The sequence below is a fragment of the Parasteatoda tepidariorum genome, chromosome 2, assembly GCF_043381705.1.
Source record: "Parasteatoda tepidariorum isolate YZ-2023 chromosome 2, CAS_Ptep_4.0, whole genome shotgun sequence".
Lineage (NCBI taxonomy): Eukaryota > Metazoa > Arthropoda > Arachnida > Araneae > Theridiidae > Parasteatoda > Parasteatoda tepidariorum.
Window position 1 is genome coordinate 1,755,166 of NC_092205.1, and position 19,061 is coordinate 1,774,226.

General features: G+C 28.2%; 1 protein-coding gene across 3 annotated transcripts in view; it reads left to right on the forward strand.

Moving 5' to 3' along the window:
* The window catches only part of LOC107454557 (Cullin-associated and neddylation-dissociated 1), a 100,211-nt gene that overhangs the window by 12,729 nt on the left and 68,421 nt on the right, over positions 1-19,061 (forward strand). For all 3 annotated transcript variants that reach the window (XM_016071789.3, XM_071177053.1, XM_071177052.1), the window contains 9 exons: positions 7,731-7,843; positions 9,886-9,986; positions 11,233-11,299; positions 11,381-11,479; positions 11,737-11,863; positions 12,670-12,832; positions 13,668-13,774; positions 17,090-17,244; positions 17,334-17,451. In XM_016071789.3, the coding sequence (XP_015927275.1) occupies positions 7,731-7,843; positions 9,886-9,986; positions 11,233-11,299; positions 11,381-11,479; positions 11,737-11,863; positions 12,670-12,832; positions 13,668-13,774; positions 17,090-17,244; positions 17,334-17,451 (1,050 nt within the window). The remainder of the gene's footprint in view (positions 1-7,730; positions 7,844-9,885; positions 9,987-11,232; positions 11,300-11,380; positions 11,480-11,736; positions 11,864-12,669; positions 12,833-13,667; positions 13,775-17,089; positions 17,245-17,333; positions 17,452-19,061) is intronic.

Consider the following 19,061-nt stretch of genomic DNA (forward strand, 5'->3'; position numbering starts at 1 on the left):
ATAACGGGGCAGATGTTGAAAATAATGAAAGATCCAGGAAGAAAAGTGAAACGGATTTTATTCTAAATGGCGTAATTCGAAGCTTTTTCCAAAGTGTGAGAAATTCGCGAATTTTGACATTTATTTATAGAATGCGCGAATTTCTCGCGGTAATCATTTTTTAATGTGAGAAAAGAAAAAAATATGAGAGATTCTCGCGTTCTCGCGCTGTAGTGAAAACACTGGTTAAAATACTTTACTTAATCAAAAGAGGCTAACAGGAGAATGACCAACTCCAAACTTCACATAAGTCATCACAATCGGTCAAGAAAGAAACCAAAATCTCACTTACTTTAAAATTTGAAATATCCATGAAAGTTGTTTTAACACACTAGTTTAGTAGATAAAATTATCCAATGACTGGAAACCACTGTATTCTATATGTTGCTACTATCTTTCTTCGGTCAACCGTAGTAATTCACCGGGTCACCATTATGTGGGAACGAGGCATAACATTCTCACATTTTTACGGAACCAAAGACAACATCAAAACAATCAGAAGATAAAAATAGTCACAAAAGCTGCGTGACTAACTTAAAAATAAATTAAAATTCAAAATAGTGTATAACAGAGTAGTAGTAGTTTTGTGGTTTTACAGATACATATATATACTGGGGAAAATGTGCAATGAATAATTACGACATCAGTATCCTGCAGTCAGTTGCAGTTAATTTCTGACAGCAGAAAGAATATCAGGATGAGAGGTCGCAGGTCCGGTATTCCGATCCGCAGGTCTGATCTAGCGAACTCTACAGAGTAATTAAAAAAGGTTGGGATACACTGTTCGTGTTAAATAATTTGACTAGACAGACGTGCAAAGTCTTAAAGAATTTATTAAAATGGTTTATTTTGCATTTAAATTTTTTGTTTCAGATGTGGAAACTTATAGAGAATAAGATTTTTGATACTCTTATTTTTGCATAGATATTTTTTTATTATGGTAATTTCAAAATATATTAACCTGAACTTTTATGACAGTTCAGTGTTTTACATTTTGCATGTAATAAAATATTAAGCATGACTTTTCTTTATTATCTTGACATCACTGGCACATTGCTTATTTGTCAGCAGCGTTGTAGTGATCTATAGGCTTGCTTTCATTACAAAATTATTTTCAATTACATCGACTATATTTGTAGTAACTTAATGTTTTTTCTGTTATCAGGAATGAGATTTTCAATCTTTTTATCGGATTTCCGCCTTTTTCGCTTTTATCTCTGCAATTTCAGCCTTTTTATCAAAAACTCTAATTCTCTAGAAGTTTCGGTTTTTTTTCTTTTTTTTTTTTAAAATAAATATTCCACTTTTTCAGAAAATTCAGCCTTTAAAAAAAATAATTATATTTATTTCCGATTTTCAACTTTTACCCGTCCACCAGATAGCTTGTATCTTCTTAAACTTTGCGATTCGTATTTGTGAGATTTAAAAATCCAACATCGCGATTTATATTAATTCATTTTTAAAAACCAATATGTAGCGATTCGTATTCATTCAAGTTTAAAATCCAATGTCGTGATTTGTTCATGCGGTTATAATATCAGGGTTGCCACAGGCGACTATTTTGCAACTATTTTTGGCCTGAGGCGACTATGGCAACTTTTTCTGCTCGAAAAGGCTAAAAAAAGCAACTATTTTCAGGAAAAGGAAACTATTGGGAGACTTTTATGTGCTCTTAGAGATGTTTTTTTTAAAGCATAAATTGGGTTGACAGTCTGCGGTCTGCGGAGTTTCTGAACACAATGAATTTCTTTCTCTTAAAAACTAAAATAAATTGAAAATTTTAAATTGCACTTTTGAGTCCTCGCTTTTTAATGCCCTTAATATGCACAGATTTCATTGTAAGTCTATTTTGTGTTTTAATCGCTTTTTCAACGGTTATTGCTACGAAATTCTGCATGAGTTTTTAAAAAAGAAAACATTTTTAATACGATATTACGACGCATGGATTTTGAATTTGAGTTATGACTTATCACACTATTTATGTATCTATATATATACAGTGAATTCGCGATAACTCGAATCTGATAGGACTGACGAAAAACTTCGACATATCGGAAGTTCGACTTACCGTTAGTTTCGGTTTTGGACTTTCAGATTCGGATTATTTAATTAATGCTTATTAATTACAAATCTTCTAAATGCTTACAATCTTTAAGATCATTTTTCTGACAAGCCATTTACGATAAGACTGTTTGAAGCACTTTATAATACCCTGGTCAATCGGCTGCAACTTTGCTGTTGTGCTTGGCGGGAGAAACTGCAAGTTTACTGCCTTCAAATTAGGTAGATCACTATGCGCTGTGCATTTATCCATAAAGAGTATCACCTTTTTTTTTTTAGCGAAGAATTTCCGATCCAATTTTCTTACATAGTCTTCAAATAAAACTGATGTCATCCACAACTTTTTGTTAGACTTCTTGTAATCCAAAGGATACATTTTTACATTCTTGAAACATCGGGGATTTCGGTATTTTCCGATAACAAGTATGGGCAATTTCTCTGTCCCAGACGCATTTCTTTCAACTAGGACAGTCAAACGTTCCTTGCTCATTTTACCCCCTGAGCAGTTTTCATCCTTAAACATCATAGTCTTATTTGGAAGACATTTAAAAAATAAACCCATTTCATCAATATTGAAAACATCATTTTAACTGTATCCTTGAAGTAAATTTGGTAACGTTTCATTTAACCACTGTTCACATACTTCAAGAGGGACAGCTTTAGCTTCTCCATGAAGAGTGCGAAAGACATTGTGTGTGTGTTGCAAAGGAAGGGGCAAGATATCAGCTCCTAGGTTTTTTTTCCTGCTTCAAAAGATCCCAAAAAAATTGAGTTAAAGGGAGTAAAATTCGAGTAATCGAGAATAATTAACATGAAATTGAAGATAAAAGGGTCGGGACCTTATAAAAAAATCGAGTTATGGTAATATTCGAGTTATCGTATTTCGAGTTATAGCGAATTGACTGTATTTGCTAAATTAATTGTTGATAAAAGCGAAAAATTTTTTGAAATTTTTTTTTTTTTAATGAAAAAGTATTTTTTTGAATGAATTCTAGTAATTAAAAGTATTTAATTTTCTGCAAATATACTATTCTTTTATGGAAAAATTTAGTGCTAGAACTCTAACGTTTTATATAAAAATTATGCTATTTGCTACCAAATTGCCTAAATGGATCATGGTATATGACAATTAAGTCATTTAGTATAATTTTAGTAATATTATTGAAAATTTTGTGCTCTTATTTAGGCAACTATTTTTCATAGTTTTTGGCTACTATTTTCACGTTTTAGGCTACTAAAAGCAACTATTTTGTTCATTTTTTTCTGTGGCAACCCTGTAATATCAAACATCGATTTTCATATTTATGTATGATTTAAAAATTGGGATTACATTCCCGTGATCTAAAAATGATGCATCGTGATTCTTATGTACGTGATCTATAAATTACGCATCGTGATTCGTATTTACGCCATCTGAAAATTATGAATCATGATTTGTATTTACGTGATTTGTATTTACGTGATTTCACTCGATTCACTATAGATTATTATCCAAGATCACTATTTGTATTCACGCGATATTAAAATCAATCATCACGTTTCTTTTGCGAAGTTAATTTTTTTTCTTGAATTAGTTACTATAAAGTTGACTGTTTTTCTATCGATGATTATTAGTATATATAGGCATTACAACATCAGTGAAACTGGAAGAGAATGTATTCAAAACTTGCATTCTGTGCATGCAAAGAAGAAAGTGACACAGAAGAATGTGAAAGAAAGAAGTAGGATTTGTCAAAGGATATTTGAGGATGGGCTAATGACTAAATTAATCACCAATCTGTTGGTGTCAGTTTTGCTATTACTACAAGAATATATAAAACTTTTACAAACTGGAGCACCCCTCATTCACAAGTTGCATTACAAGCAATTTGACCTTGTTAAGGGATTTTTGCTTGTTTTGCAAAACATGAAGCATTTGTAGCAATCGAAAATTAAACGAAAATTAATAAAAGATATAGCAAACAAAAGCAATCACTTAAAAAGTTATTCTTTTTTTTAATGTAAAAAGAGTTAACTAACTCAATTCCAAAATTTAGAAAATGTTGCTGTTATTTATGCCATAAAATGCAAAATTCTTATCAGATGAAATATAATTATCTAAACAGTTGCTGATTATCATGTTATTTTTCAAACTAAATTAGAAATTTTTGTATGTTAAGGAGTTACTATATGATTCTACTTCACAGTTATTGATGTTTCATAGGGCTCTAGCTAGATTAGATTATAATATGAATATAGTGATTGCAATTGTGAAAGTTTTTTTTCTTTCTAAATACAGTGCAACCTGGAAAATCCGGACTGCTGGCGGGTTTGGAAAGTCCAGATTTCCGGATTTTAGATACCTTACTTAAGTTGATAGAAATATCGAATTTTCGAATTCGCCAGGCCGATTTCACATGTGTAGACTTCACTTTAAATAATAGTGTGCGGATATCACTTTAAATAATAAATAAGAGACATTAAAAATCAATCTTTTGTCATTTTTTCCCCTAATCGATCGTTTAGATAACATAATATTGGCAATTAAAACTTAAAATTTAGGCTTTTAAAATGTTGGCTGAATTTCAACTTATAACTGAAACAGATGCTTCTAGACTAGACTGTACCTGCTAATACTAATCCTTTTTTTGTTGGGGGATGAGAGAACTTGTCCCCGCCTCCTACGCTTCAAAGTTAAGAAAGAACCAGTTTTCTTCCTTCCAGGGTTGGCTTTTTGCTGGCAGAAACTGGTTTTTGCCATGCCAGTGCCAGAAACTGGTTATAACGGGTAAAAACTGGCATAAACTCAAAAAACGTCTATACTAGTTCTAGTAATTGCTTAATGACATTTTGTTTAAGTAAACTGAAAAATGTAACTCCATGTAACTGTAACAAACTTTTTAATTCATTGTTTGTAGTAAATATATATTTTGTTTATATTCAATTTAAAGAGTGCAGTATATCAAATATTTATATGAAATAAAAAATAAAGTAATGTAATAATAAATATAAATNTAGTTCATTACATTACACTCTGAAATTCAATAATTATTATCATTTAACTCTTAACATAACGGAATAGAACTATTTTCAAATACTTTTTTTTCTTTTCAAGACATAATTTGCATGACAACAATTCAACAATTATAACAGTAACAGTTTTAGTCTTTGCTGTTTGTAAGAGGCAATATAATTGGTTAGACTGCTACATGGTGGTCCAGTTTTAAAAAATATGCAATAGATGAAAGTTTCACAAATCTTGCTTGTTCCTTGATGGCAATGCCTGCTAGTTCTGCTGGACTTGAGAGAATCTTCACAAATTTCTCGTTTGTGCATAGCAAATTGAGAAATTGTTTAGGTATAGAAACTGCATCAAAACTTTGCTTTTGTTATAGATTACTGCAGAGTGCAGACAATGTAATATTTGATTTTGAATGGTGATAATTTTGTATATAAATTGTTCTTTGTTTAACATTTAATTGTTTTTTCTATGAATTATACATTGTATGTCAATCTCAGTACTTACTTTTATGTAATTTTCTGAATTTCTGCCAGTTTCTGCCATGCCAGCTTTAACCGGTTTCTACCAGTGGTTTTAACCACTTGCCAACCTTGCTTTCTTCACAAGGGGGAAAAACAAGGTGGTAGAAGAATTTCTCCTCCTGCATGCATTATCTATCAAAGAATGTAGAGGGGATTCCCCTCTATATTCTTTGTTATCTATATAGAGCTGATAAGAATGACTGGAATTTCCTTATCAGCTATGCACTTTCATTCACCCCCCACCCCTACCTCTTCATCTATTGCTTCATTGTTGGAGAAAAGTTGGGGTTTTGCACTCTTACATTTAAATTTTTATTTTAAGATTTTTTTTAAAATTTATTTTTTAAAATTTTTTTCTGAAGAACTGGACGTAAGAGTGCATTTTAGAGATTTCTGGATTTTCGAGGTCGTACTGTAATTAAAAAAGTCATGTTACTGATATATGTGCTATAAATCACGTAACAGTATTTATTAAAAGAAAGGGAATGTTAATGTACGTTTTCAGTAGTTTTAATTTGCTAAACCAGGCAGTTTCTCAAGTAATAATTGTCTCCGTTGTGTGAACTGAAGAAAAATATAATTTCTAACTTTATTTTTTAATTGGTAGTTTTACTTTTTACAAAATATTAAGTATTGATGTAATCATTCATATATTAATAAATTAGTACACAATTTTATGTCAACACATAGTTATTTATTATCTTAAATTGTCTGGAATATTTTATTAAACGATTGCATGCATGTAAAATTTACACACGTGGAAATTCAGCTCTTTTGCCTTTTGACCAATCTCATCCCTGTGTTGTTTACTGTAGTATATTAGGCTATTAATTAATTGCTATTGGCTTATACAGCTGGTCAAAGGTTTCAAGTCTGTTATTGCATTGCCAGCTGTGAGATGGGCTGAGCAGTTGTAGCTTTTCCTTAGTGTTTTTTCCTTTCTGTCAATAGATGGCATAACATATTCTATTCCGTTGATAAAATGGATCTATCCAATGGTATAATAATTCGGTAGAAAAGTATTAGTTAGTCAATAGGTTAATTGTAACTATAAAGTTTGGACTTTGATGATAAATAAAAAGAAAAAGTCAAAACAAAAGTAATTTCTTTTAAATTTTTTATACAGTGGGCAACTACAGGGATGCCACGGGCGACTAAAATGCCAGTATTTGCAGCTATTTTCGGCCTGAGGTGACTGTGGCAACTTTTTGTCTAAAAATAGCAACTATTTTCAGGAAAAGGAGACTTTTCTGTACTCCTAGCTATATTTTTAGCATAAATTTGGTTGACAACCTGCAGTCCGCGAGAGTTTCTGAACACAATGATTTTTTTTTCTTAAAAAATAAAAAATTTTGAAATGCAAATTTGAGTCATCACTTTTTAATGCACTCAGTTTGCACAGATTCCAATCTAAGTCTATTTTGTTTCTTGATCACCTTTTCTACTGTTATTGCTACAAAATTCTGCATGATTTTGAAAAACCCAATTTTGAATACAATATAGGGATGCATGAATTTCGAATTTGAATAATCACTTTACATAATATTATATTTATAGTTGTTAAATCAATTATTGATAAAAGAGAAAAAATTTTAGAAAAAGAATGTTTATTTTTAGTGAAAAAGTATTTTTTGAATGAATTCTAGTAATGAAAAGTATTACATCGTCTACAAATATACAAAAAAATTGTATGTAAAAATTCAGTGCTAGAATACTAACATTTATATAAAAATTATCATATTTGCCACCTACTTGACTAAATGGATCATGGTATACCACAATTAAGTCATTAAATAAATTTTTAGTCATATTATTGAAAAAAAATTGTTCTTATTTACACAACTATTGTCATAGTTTTTGGCAACTATTTTCGGGCTTTAGGCTACTAAAAGCAACTATTTTGCTTATTTTTTTCTGTGGAAACCCTGCAACTACACAATATTAAAATCTGTTTATGTTCATTTAACTCTTATAATTTATTTAATTTTCTGCTTAATGCCTTCCATTTTTGACGTGGAAAAGTTCATAATGACATCATAAAGTTCATCATAAAATATATATGACATTTGAATATATTTAAATTGTTTAATTATTTTTTTCTTTTATAGTCTTGGACCATTAGTTAATAAAGTCAAAGAATATCAAGTTGAAACAATTGTGGAAACTCTCTGCAATAATATGGTCTCTGATAAGGAACAGCTAAGGGATATATCTAGTATAGGTAAGCTACTATTATAATGTGCTTTTTGTTTCTGATTCCTTAATTATAATTTAGTTACTAATGTGTTTTATTATTTTAATCATTGGATTATTATACAGGGTTGAGACTTTTCTGCCATTTGCAGATTTCCGCTTTTCCCTTTTTTTCTTTGTTTTTCTCCCTAGAAAGTTCTGATTTTTATTTAAAACATTTATTTTTCTTTTAAAATATTCCGCATTTACCAAAAATTCAGCATTTTTAAATACAATTATCATGTTTATTTTTGTAAATTTTTTTAATACTTTTTTAAAAAATATAAAAGGAAAATTGGCTTTATCTTTTTTACTCGAAAGAAAAGTTGATTCCACAATAAAAAATCAGACTGCCCATATGTTCACACACGATTGTTGTAACACGCATAATATTGGCAGTTACTTAGAGGTGGGTTTTTTCTCTTGATCCAAGATTGTATCTGGGGCCAAGATTTCACATGTAGTAACATGAACAAAACGTCGTATGTAGTAAAAAATGCAACAAGTAATAAATCATCGTATGTAGTAACAAATGTATGTAGCAAATGTAAAAATTAACTTTTCTACATTTTAGCATGGAGATTTTCATTCTGTTTAACTTAGCTACCTCCTTTATTTTAAAGGTCCGCATTTTTTTTGTTCATAGAAATTTTTACAGCCATGTATTTGTTTTTCTTTGAAAATCATGTTGACAGAATACTGTCCAAGAATAGCGTAAGGCACATGAAGAGGAAAAGGATAGAAGAAAAACAAAACTACAAATCAAAATAAAGAAAAATTATTATGCAAGGAAGCAGTTGCTTACATGCAGCTAAAAGACAAAAATTGCCACACAGTGAAAATATTCACCAAAATTAGTGGTATTGAAGAGAAAAATCCTGAAGACAAATGTTTTTGCAGGAGAATCACATCTAATTAGAGTTAAAACTGTAGAGGCTGCAGTGCTTATGCTTATAATTTTAATTCTGAAAGATATTTTTTCCTTTTTTAAAAAAAAATAATTTTCTGAGTCATTGTGATGCCACAATTGGCATTACATATTTCCTAGCTTTTAAAATTTCTTTAATTACTTAAACTTATTTTTTTAATAATTATTGACCTAATTATATTTAAATTAATTAGTTAATTTTTATTAAAAGCGAACATAAATTATTTTATTCCTTTCTTATCGATCAATGTAATGGCTAATCTTTGTATTTCAATACTAATGCAGACTCATTAATTCACACGCTCTAACCTTGGATCTCTTTCCCGTTCTCCTAGTAGTCCATTGGGAACAAATTCATTCTCTTTCAATTTCAAATTTGTGGCTACTGGGAGTGCCCTTTTGGGCTTGCTGGTGCCAACCATTTATTATCAATCTCAACTGACATTCATACTAACTAAACATCGATGTAAGAGAATGTTTTATCTTGATCCCTTTAAGGGATTTCTTTTCTTTATTATGTTTATATTTTTGAATTATGGCCATTTTCTATAATTAATAAATAAGTTTTTCTTAAATGATTTTATTTTTCTGAGACAATTATCATTTTATTACACCCATAATTAAGATGAATATGTAGCAGCCAAAAGTCAATGATGATATTTCAACTACCTCTAAAATTTTAGTATTGGCGAACAATGTCATATTGCAGTTTATTCTTGTTATAAATTACGAAATATTGAATAAAAGAAATCTAGTATTTATGTACTCAGTTTAGAAGTATATAAATGTTTTTAACTTTTGCAACATTATCACTGAAAAAAAATAAGTACTTGTTTCGTTATGTGCAATAAAAAAAATTTCTTCTTATTTTACATGGAGATTATGATCTTTAATATTTTACATGAATTTTTTATGTGTTACAATGCAATTATTTTTATCTTATTAATTAGTGTCATGTCAAATAATAATTATTCTCTTCTACATACTGCATTAATGATGACTGTATTATAATAAATTTATTTTTACAATGGATTCTCGTGAGGATTTTCTATTCTTTATCTGAGTCTCATTTCTAATTATAAGTTAATTTTTTACTGTTTCAGGTCTTAAAACAGTGATAAGTGAACTTTCACCTACATCTACTAATTTAGTGGCAACCATCTGCAAGAAAATTACTGGAAGATTAAGTAATGCAATTGCAAAGGTACATATCTTGTTTACATTAATGTAAAAAATTGTATAGCCGGACCTTAATCAGCTATATTCATAATAATTATCTAAACACTGAGTCTCTGGATAAAATTTTAATAAAATTTCCCTGTTATGTATTCTTCCCATTAAGTAACATAGAAAATGCTTTTTTTTCTTTTAATATGCAGAAATGTCGAAGCCTAAAAATTAAAAAGGAAAGAAAAGAAGCTATCGCTCAATGGGTTTATCATTAGATATATTAGGAGACCAGCTTGGTTGCATTCACAAATTCACTTCTTGATAGCTGTGTATTATGGCATTTGGGCTGTGTAGCGTTTTAATAATTTTTTAAAAAAAAAAATTAAAAATTTTAGATTTAACTAATATTAAGCAAATTCTCAAAAATTGTGAAAATTTTTCAAAGCTTTAACTGAGGATTAAATCTCTTTCTAAAAGGTGTGACATATAGAATGTAACAGAAAAAATTTGCTTATTTAGTAGACAATAAAATTGATATTGATTGAAATCTAATGAATAAGAGGAATATTGCCCCTAATACTTTAACACCTTACTTATTAATTCAAATTGAATTAAATAATTCAAATATTGCGAATTCAATATTGAATTTCAAACGAGCGACTATAAGCTTTAATGTTCAGCTCTTTAAACATTTCATTTCATGAATATTTGATTTTGTAATATTTTTTATTCAATTCCTGTGGTTATTTGATTTGGAACTTGTTGTAATTGTAATTAAAATTACAATTCTTGATTTCTTCCGAAGTAGTTTTTTTCCCTCATCCGAAGATATTATGAATGCTACTTTTTAAGAAATAAACACTCATTTGATAACTCATTTTTATATCAGAATGATTCATTTTAATCTCCCAAAGAGCAGTATACAGAAGTGCTGCCTTTGTAACTCAACTCTCTCATTTTACATCGTTCTGTTTTTGTGAATTCTTCTACCAATAAATTATATTACTCCACTGTTAGCAGAATCTGTTTCAGTATTTATATCGAATTACCCTCATTTTATTTAAAGTTAGTGAGAACAATTCATTCATATCAATTGATTATTAATTTACACATTTAGTTAATCAACTTTTTTTCTGAACTTAAATCTTTCTCTATCTCTAATCTAATTTAATACCTATCTCTAATTTTCTTTTGCACTTAAAATGATTACTTCTGTCTAATTTACAATGTTTTATTAATTAATTTGACTAAAATTTATTTGAATATGCAATATTTTACAGCAAGAAGACATTTCAGTGCAATTAGAAGCTTTAGATATTCTGAGTGATTTATTAAGTAGATTTGGAGGTATATATTTAATATTTATAAAAACTAAGAATTTTTATTGATAAAGTTTAAAAGATTTTTAATTCATCATTTATATTTCAGCTTTGCTTATATCTTTTCATTTATCGATTCAAGAAGCATTATTGCCGCAACTGGCGAGTCCTAGATTGGCTGTGCGAAAACGATCAATTACAGCTATTGGTATGCAATGATCCATGTATTTTAGTGAAACATATTTATAAACAATTATTTGAAATGGCTATTTGTTAAATATTTATTATGCCTTCTGATGTTTATATGATACCCAATGCACAAATATATTGAGAAACTTCATTCTTATTCAATGCCTTTTTATTTTATAGTTTAATTTATTGTTATTTAATTGTAAAAATATTTAATGACTTTTAGTAATTACTCAGCTTTTTATTCCAATAATGATCTTATGTTGATTCTGTTAGGTTATCTTGTGATGAGCTGTAATCAGAATCTCTTTAACAAGCTGATTGATGTTTTATTGGAGGAACTTGCACAAAACACAAATACTTCTACAGTTAGAACATATATTCAAGCTATTGCTGCTATTAGGTACTGAGGTCTAAATTTTGTCTTTAATAGTATAACACAGATGTTAAAATTTTGATGTTTTTTAAAACTTTTTATAATGTTACTTTTCAAGTTATAGTAAAATAAAATCTTCAGAAATTCTTCTTTTATGTTTAACTTGATAAAATTTTAATGCATTTATTCTATGATATAATTACCTCATTATAATTGAAAGAAGAAAAATTCATATGAAGATGTGATATGCTATCAGGAAAACCCAAGTTATTGTCAACATGAATTAACTCAAACTTTTAATTTGTAAAATTTTTTAATTCATTTATTTTTATGTTTCAGCTGTGTATTTAACTTGTGTTGTTAGGACTTGTGAAGTTCCTTATTATACTAAAAATTCTTTTGTTAGTATGTGTGTGTGTGTGGGGGGGGGTGATAATGAAATTTCTGTAAAAGACAGTTTAGGTTTAGCTTTTCTGTAGTTCAGTACCTTAATAACTTACCATTTTCAATAGTTATAGGGGGAAAGGGAGATCCCAATTATGTCATGTATTGAGCCACAAAACTTTATAATTGTAAAAAGAGAAGAGGGAAAAAAATAAGTATATAAAAAGATAGGTTAATAAAATGGAATAGACTTGGATTAATAGAGATATTCTAATAAAAGAGGTTCGCAGGAAGTAAGTTCAATTATATTGTACTTCTAATAATTTTTTTTACTGATTTTATCTTAAAGTGAATAAATATGAATATTGTTTTCATATTTTATTAATGACTCTTCCTTAAAACTGTCCAATTATTAACAGATGTGAAAAACTTCAATTTTCTTTTTGCAGCCGTCAAGCTGGACACCGTTTTGGAGAACATCTAGAGAGAGTTATGCCAGTTGTAGTTCAGTATTGTGCTGTAGAAGATGATGAACTGAGAGAATACTGCTTACATGCTTTTGAATCGTTTGTTCGCCGTTGCCCTAAGGAAATTTCTCCTCATGTTTCTACTGTAAGTGATTTTGATGCATAAGTAGTGTTTAAATGGTGTAATTTATGTATAAAAAGTTCATGTAAAGAGTTTAATTATGTAAAAATAGAATTTTTTTTTATTTTTTAAAACTGGACAGCATAATTTTACTGTATATTTTGTGCGTATTATTTCTAGGAATAAAATCATGTAAAGACACTAAGAAAAGAAATAAATTCTTGGTATAATCTTTATTTTCTATTTTCTGCATACAAATTTTTAAGTTAATTTACTCCAATTCGCTAAAATGTCACTTACAACCTTCATCCACTGTGCTCTTTACTAACTAAATACTAATACTTTAATCATCTTTCTGTTGTCAATGATTTGACGATCTAACCGATTTGACGATTAATAAATATAATTTAACATTAATATCATGAAAATAAAGGGTTTTATTAGATCTAATTTAAAATAACAGAAAGCGGGCAATTTTCTCAGATAGTTCCTTGTGACAGGCTAAGTGGAAATGGCGCTGTTCGGACAGGGGTAAGCACTTTTGAACAGTTAGTAGTCAGTAATGTGTTAATATGTTGATTAATGTACAGTATTGACTTCCTTTTAAACTGAAATATTATCTACCAAAGTTAATTTTCGGTTGCCTGAATTTGTTATAGCTCATTTTTAATGAATTTTTTTTTGTTTGTTTAATTCCAGTTTTGTTTGATGTTTAAAATTGACATAATTTGAACATTGTCATTAAAGATGTACTTTTAATTACATGGCAATAAATTTTAATTTAAAAAAAATTTATAACGATAATTGATAATAATTATTGGCATTTAGAATTATTTAACTTTATTTTTTTCCCTTTCAGATAGTTAAACTTTGCTTAAAATACTTGTGCCATGATCCAAATTACAATTATGATGACGATGATACGGAAGATAGTATGGATATGGAAAGGTGTGATGATGACGATAAGTAAGTGTCACAGATTTATTAATATGAATATGGTATATAATTTAAAACAGTAGAATTAGTTGATAATTAAAAATAAGAGTCATGAAATAAAAACTAATTAACATAATTAGTCATTAAAGTTTGTAATTAACTTGTCTTGTAATGCAATTAATTTTGAATGGTAAAGTGTTACAAGAGAGTTATGGCCATAACAACCAACAGATCCATCACATGAAGCGACTTTTGAAATGACTATTAACCTACAAGAGTGTTAAATATGATATACAAAATAACGTCATTTGTTCGAGAGATGATAAATAAATAAATTAATTATGTGTCTACAAATTAACTGAAGATTAAATAATGAAAAAAATGAATGAAATATAACCCTTTAATTGAAAACAGAGATGTTTTATCTGTTGATTCATTTTTTATCAAGAAAAAAAAATACAAAATTATTCTGCGGTAAGTAATTTTACAAATAAGCAATTCCAAGGTAAGGTTAACTAGATGACCAAAATTTTAAAATTAATATTTTTCAATAAACAGGGTATCATTTTCAAGGTAGTAATCGGAAGGAATAACTTTTAAATAGTGTTCAATAAGCTATTGGTTGTTAAAGGGCTACAGCAAATAAAATTTTAACCATGGTAAATAAATCTCTAATGAGTAAAAATTTTTTTGTTTTTGACAAATTCACAATAATATAAAATGGAATAAATAATAATGTAGGAAAACTGAATCAAGATAGGTTATCTTGCACAAATTTGTAGAAACATTTTACATTTTGATGTACAAGACAATTCCTAAGATACACATTTGATATTTTACATCTGTCACCAAAATACATCATTAATTGTACTGTGCAACTAAGATTTAAAATAATAAAAGTATTTTTTTTTTAAATTTAAAGTTAGATTCTATATCTCATTTCTATTAATTTTGATTTTGAAAATAATAAATATTTTTATCATAAATTAATAATGAATTATTTTTATGTCCCACACCATTGCTTTTCTTTTCATTACATTTTTCACTGATTTCCATCTCATGTTGCATTTTTTTCTTTATCAAATGAGGTAAAATATGAATAAAACCATTTAAATATTCTCTTAAGTTAATTTAAAATAATGTATTTTACTACAGTAACCTAATAAAATCTGCTTAATTATGCTGTACTTAGTTATTTATATTATGAACTTAAAATTAATCAATTAAATTTATTTATTAAGATAATAAACCCAATTTAAATTTTTAAGAAGCAACTCAAATTCATTTAGAACATTTGAAATTAATCATTTTACTTAAGAGTTTATAAAGTGAATGTATTTGGAGCAAAAGCTTTTTTTTTCCAGAACATTCTGTAGTTATTTATTTTTATGTTTGTTTTATGAGAAAAGCAACTTGGACCCTGTATTCAGAATTTAAGGCCCATTCTTGAGTTTAAGCACATCCTGTTACTTAGTTTAGCATGAATACTTAATGGCCATATCCATTCAGATGTGAGTACGAGATCTTGCTCATACAGGCAAAGGCATAGTGCCGGGTACAAAATAAGTTTTTGCACAATCTGACTTACAGTTATTTCTAGTAGATAGGTGGTAGAATATCTGTGTTTAAAAGTTTGACTGTCACAATGTGCGGCCTATTCAAAGAATTCATTTCCACCAAGCGACACATGATAATTTTGCAATCACAGATTCAGAAACATATTTTTACAGAAAATTTTTGGAATATACGAACCTATCTCATAATATTTTCTCTTTAAACGTTTTTTTATTTTTTCTTTTATTAAAATATGAAAAATTTTTTTCGATTGACGAAAAACCGCATGGCGGGATGTACAAATCATGGTTCGTGATTTTTTTTGATTTTTAAAAAAAAAAAAATCAAAAGAATCAGATTTTTTTGATTTAAATCAGATTTTTTTGATTTTTATTCAAANGTTGGAATTTAACACACACCAAGAAAGTAATTTCGTTAACTAAAATTAATTAATGCAGCATTTTATTTAAATTAAATTTTAATACTAAGAAAAGAAAATAATGAAAGTATCAAAAATTTAAAACCCTGTTTTTTGACTTTTAAAATCAATATATATATAGATAAAAAAATTAGTTAATTTAAATTAGTGATTTTTTTAAAAAAATCATTTGATTTAAATCAACGAACCCTGGTACAAATGGGGCTACAAATTCTGATTTGAAACTTAGTGTGCTATATTTTTTACTCTCCTCATCTATATTTTCTTTATAAATATTTTATTTTCAAATTGTTGCAAAACTGGAAAATCAATTTATTCTATGCATCAATCCAATTTCTGCAGATACTTTTTGTTGAAATTCTTTTCTATGTAATTTTCAATGCTGATTAAAAATTTCTGCCCCTTTTGCTAACCAATGTATAACCATATAAAAGAAATTAAATTTTAGAAAAACAGCAATAGATGATGACAATATTACATACCGCAGTTTAGATGATGCTATTGAAGAACCCTGTTTTGATGAATTTACGTACATAGTTAAAGAAATGCGGAATGATCATCAACAGGTAGTGATGGACTACTGGGACTAATCATTTTAATATTTGAAAAGGGTGATAAATTAGACTGTATTCATGATTAAGGCATCAACTTGCGAAATATTTCCTATAAAACTTTCTCTTGCTTAATTTATGGAAAGCCATAATCTTTTGCTGAGAATGTCATAGACAAGTATCGCTGTATCAAAGTATCAAACTTTTCACCAAACTTAAGATGTTATAAAAAACCAATGCACTTCTTAATTTCAATAAATTTTACGATTGGCCAAAAAAATCAAGTGACGTCCATAGAGAACAGCAAATGCAAGGGAAAAACAAAGAGTGAAAATGAAAATAGAATATTGAATTCATTATAGTTTTCAAAATAAAAGTATTAACTGTCAAAATGTAGAATAAGTTGATACTAAAATATAATGTCAAATCTTACATTTTAATTTAGTATGTGACAAGAAAGATATTGAGAAAAAGAAATAAACATTTTCATTGTGACTGTAGGTAAAGTGTTTAGTTCTAGGAGAATTAAACTAAGAGTTTTTTTTTATTATGATGTTATTTTATCAGATTTAGTAAAATGAAGTTTTCTTTCTTTTTTTCTTCATAAGTACTACTTTGAAGTTGTTAATGAATTCCTAGTGTTGGCTGTTGGTGTTTAAAGCCTCATTTTTAAAATTTTTTCAGAGATTCATAATTATGTGTAGAGTTAATTTATTTTGTCTCTGCTGTGAAAATCAACATATTTTCATCAACATGATGGAATTACTTTTGAATAGTATAAATTTATATGCTTCATTGCAGTGATAGTGAAGATGAATATAGTGATGATGACGACATGAGCTGGAAAGTACGAAGAGCTTCTGCAAAATGTTTGGAAGCTATTATTTCCACTAGACACGAAATGTTGCTAGAATTTTATAAAGTTATATCACCAGTTTTAATATCACGATTTAAAGGTATGTATTTTTTAACCTGTTAATGAAGCTACTATACATGCAATTAAAACTGTAATTACTTAATGATTTTTCAAACATTTTTATGCTAGAAAGAGAAGAAAACGTGAAGGTAGACATTTTTCATGCTTACATTGCTTTACTGCGTCAGACACGTCCTTCTATCTCAACTGTGAATCTTGGCATTGAAACAATGGAGCTGGAAGAAGGGTAATTTTTTTTTCAAGGAGTTAACCAGAAGAAGATTTTTAAATACAAACTTAATATTTTATTTAAAAAAAATATTTATGTGATTTTCAATCTTTCAATGCTTATTTGGTATTAAATAGGGCTTCATTTTGATATTAAGTAATTAATTATTTTTAAAAAATTAATAATAGAGTCAGCACAAAATGAAGACATCAGGAAAGAAAAAGTTGAGAAATTTTATTAATCAAGAAAATATCAAGGAATTCAATTAAAATATTCGAAAAGTCAAGAAAAATTAATTAATTTGAGTTTAAGGTAGCTAAAAGTTCAATATTTTTTCTAAAAAATATTGTTTATTTTCTACTCAAGTTTAGCAAGTTTAAGTGTATATGTATATATACAGTAAAACCTCCGTTAGGCGGACATTCTTGGAGCCGAAAATATTGTCCGTTTATGGGAAGAGTACCCTAATAACGAAGTTTAACACTGTAAATTGTTTTTGGAATATTTTCAAAGATGTAGAAATAATTAAATAATCTACAATAACTATCTGTAAGGATATTTATTTTAACTTTAGGAAAGATAAAAAAGAATATATAAGGAATTTTGATATAAATACATAATTCTAGATGTAGCTACAGATAAATGAATATAATTTTCCTATTAGCATAGATACTCAAGTTAGACATATGATTCCGAATAGGAGTTTTCAGTCCTAAGTCGGTTTCAATTATTAGGTTTACATACCCTTACACCTACTTATCATTTGATAAGAAACATGGTTAATACCTTCTTGAAAGTAATCCTCCCACGATGCACGGGGAAAAAAAGCAATGCATACCTGTAAGTCATGAGGACTTAGGAGTTGATTATTCACAATTGATCAGCTATCAAGTGTTTGAATAAATGTTTCATTTATATAAACACCTCAAAGATTATACTTCTGTTCTCTTTTCTTACCCCAGTTGTATACAGTCTTCAAATAGATAAGAAAATTAAAGAAATTTTCAATAGGGAAGAATCATTGAGAGCATTTAACGTGTCATTTCAACTTGAGGGGTTTCATAACCTGTTGGGTCCAGATAAAAAGATCAGAAGATGCCGCTGTCTGAATTATTTCAAGAAAGCAGTATCATTTTCTCTCCTTTCTTTACAAAGATAAGGCAAGGTGGCTGGAGAAAAATTGATTCTTCAGTTGTGAAATAGTTTAATAATAAAATTTTTAGTTATGGATAAGGCAAAAAATTTAAAGGCTTTAAAAATGGTGAAAAAAAAGTTGCATTATTTTAGCTTGCAATTTAAAGCAGAAATAGTTTTTTTTAAATTTTTTCAAATTTAGAAAAAGTAGTGTCCGGTTTGAAGAGATAGGAAATAACATTTCAAGGCCAAAATGACTGTCCGGTTAAAGGAGTGTACGCTTTGCGGTGAATGTACATAATGGATTATACTTAGAAGATCCCCCGGGAAATTAAAAATAAGTCCGTATTGAGAGACATCCGTTTTGCAGGAGTGTCCATAACAGGAGATTTCACTTTGTATATATATATATATAGCTCAATAAATGAATACAAAGAGGATAAAATGAAATAAATTAAGTTTTATTTACTGTACATAAGTTCAAAATATAGAGA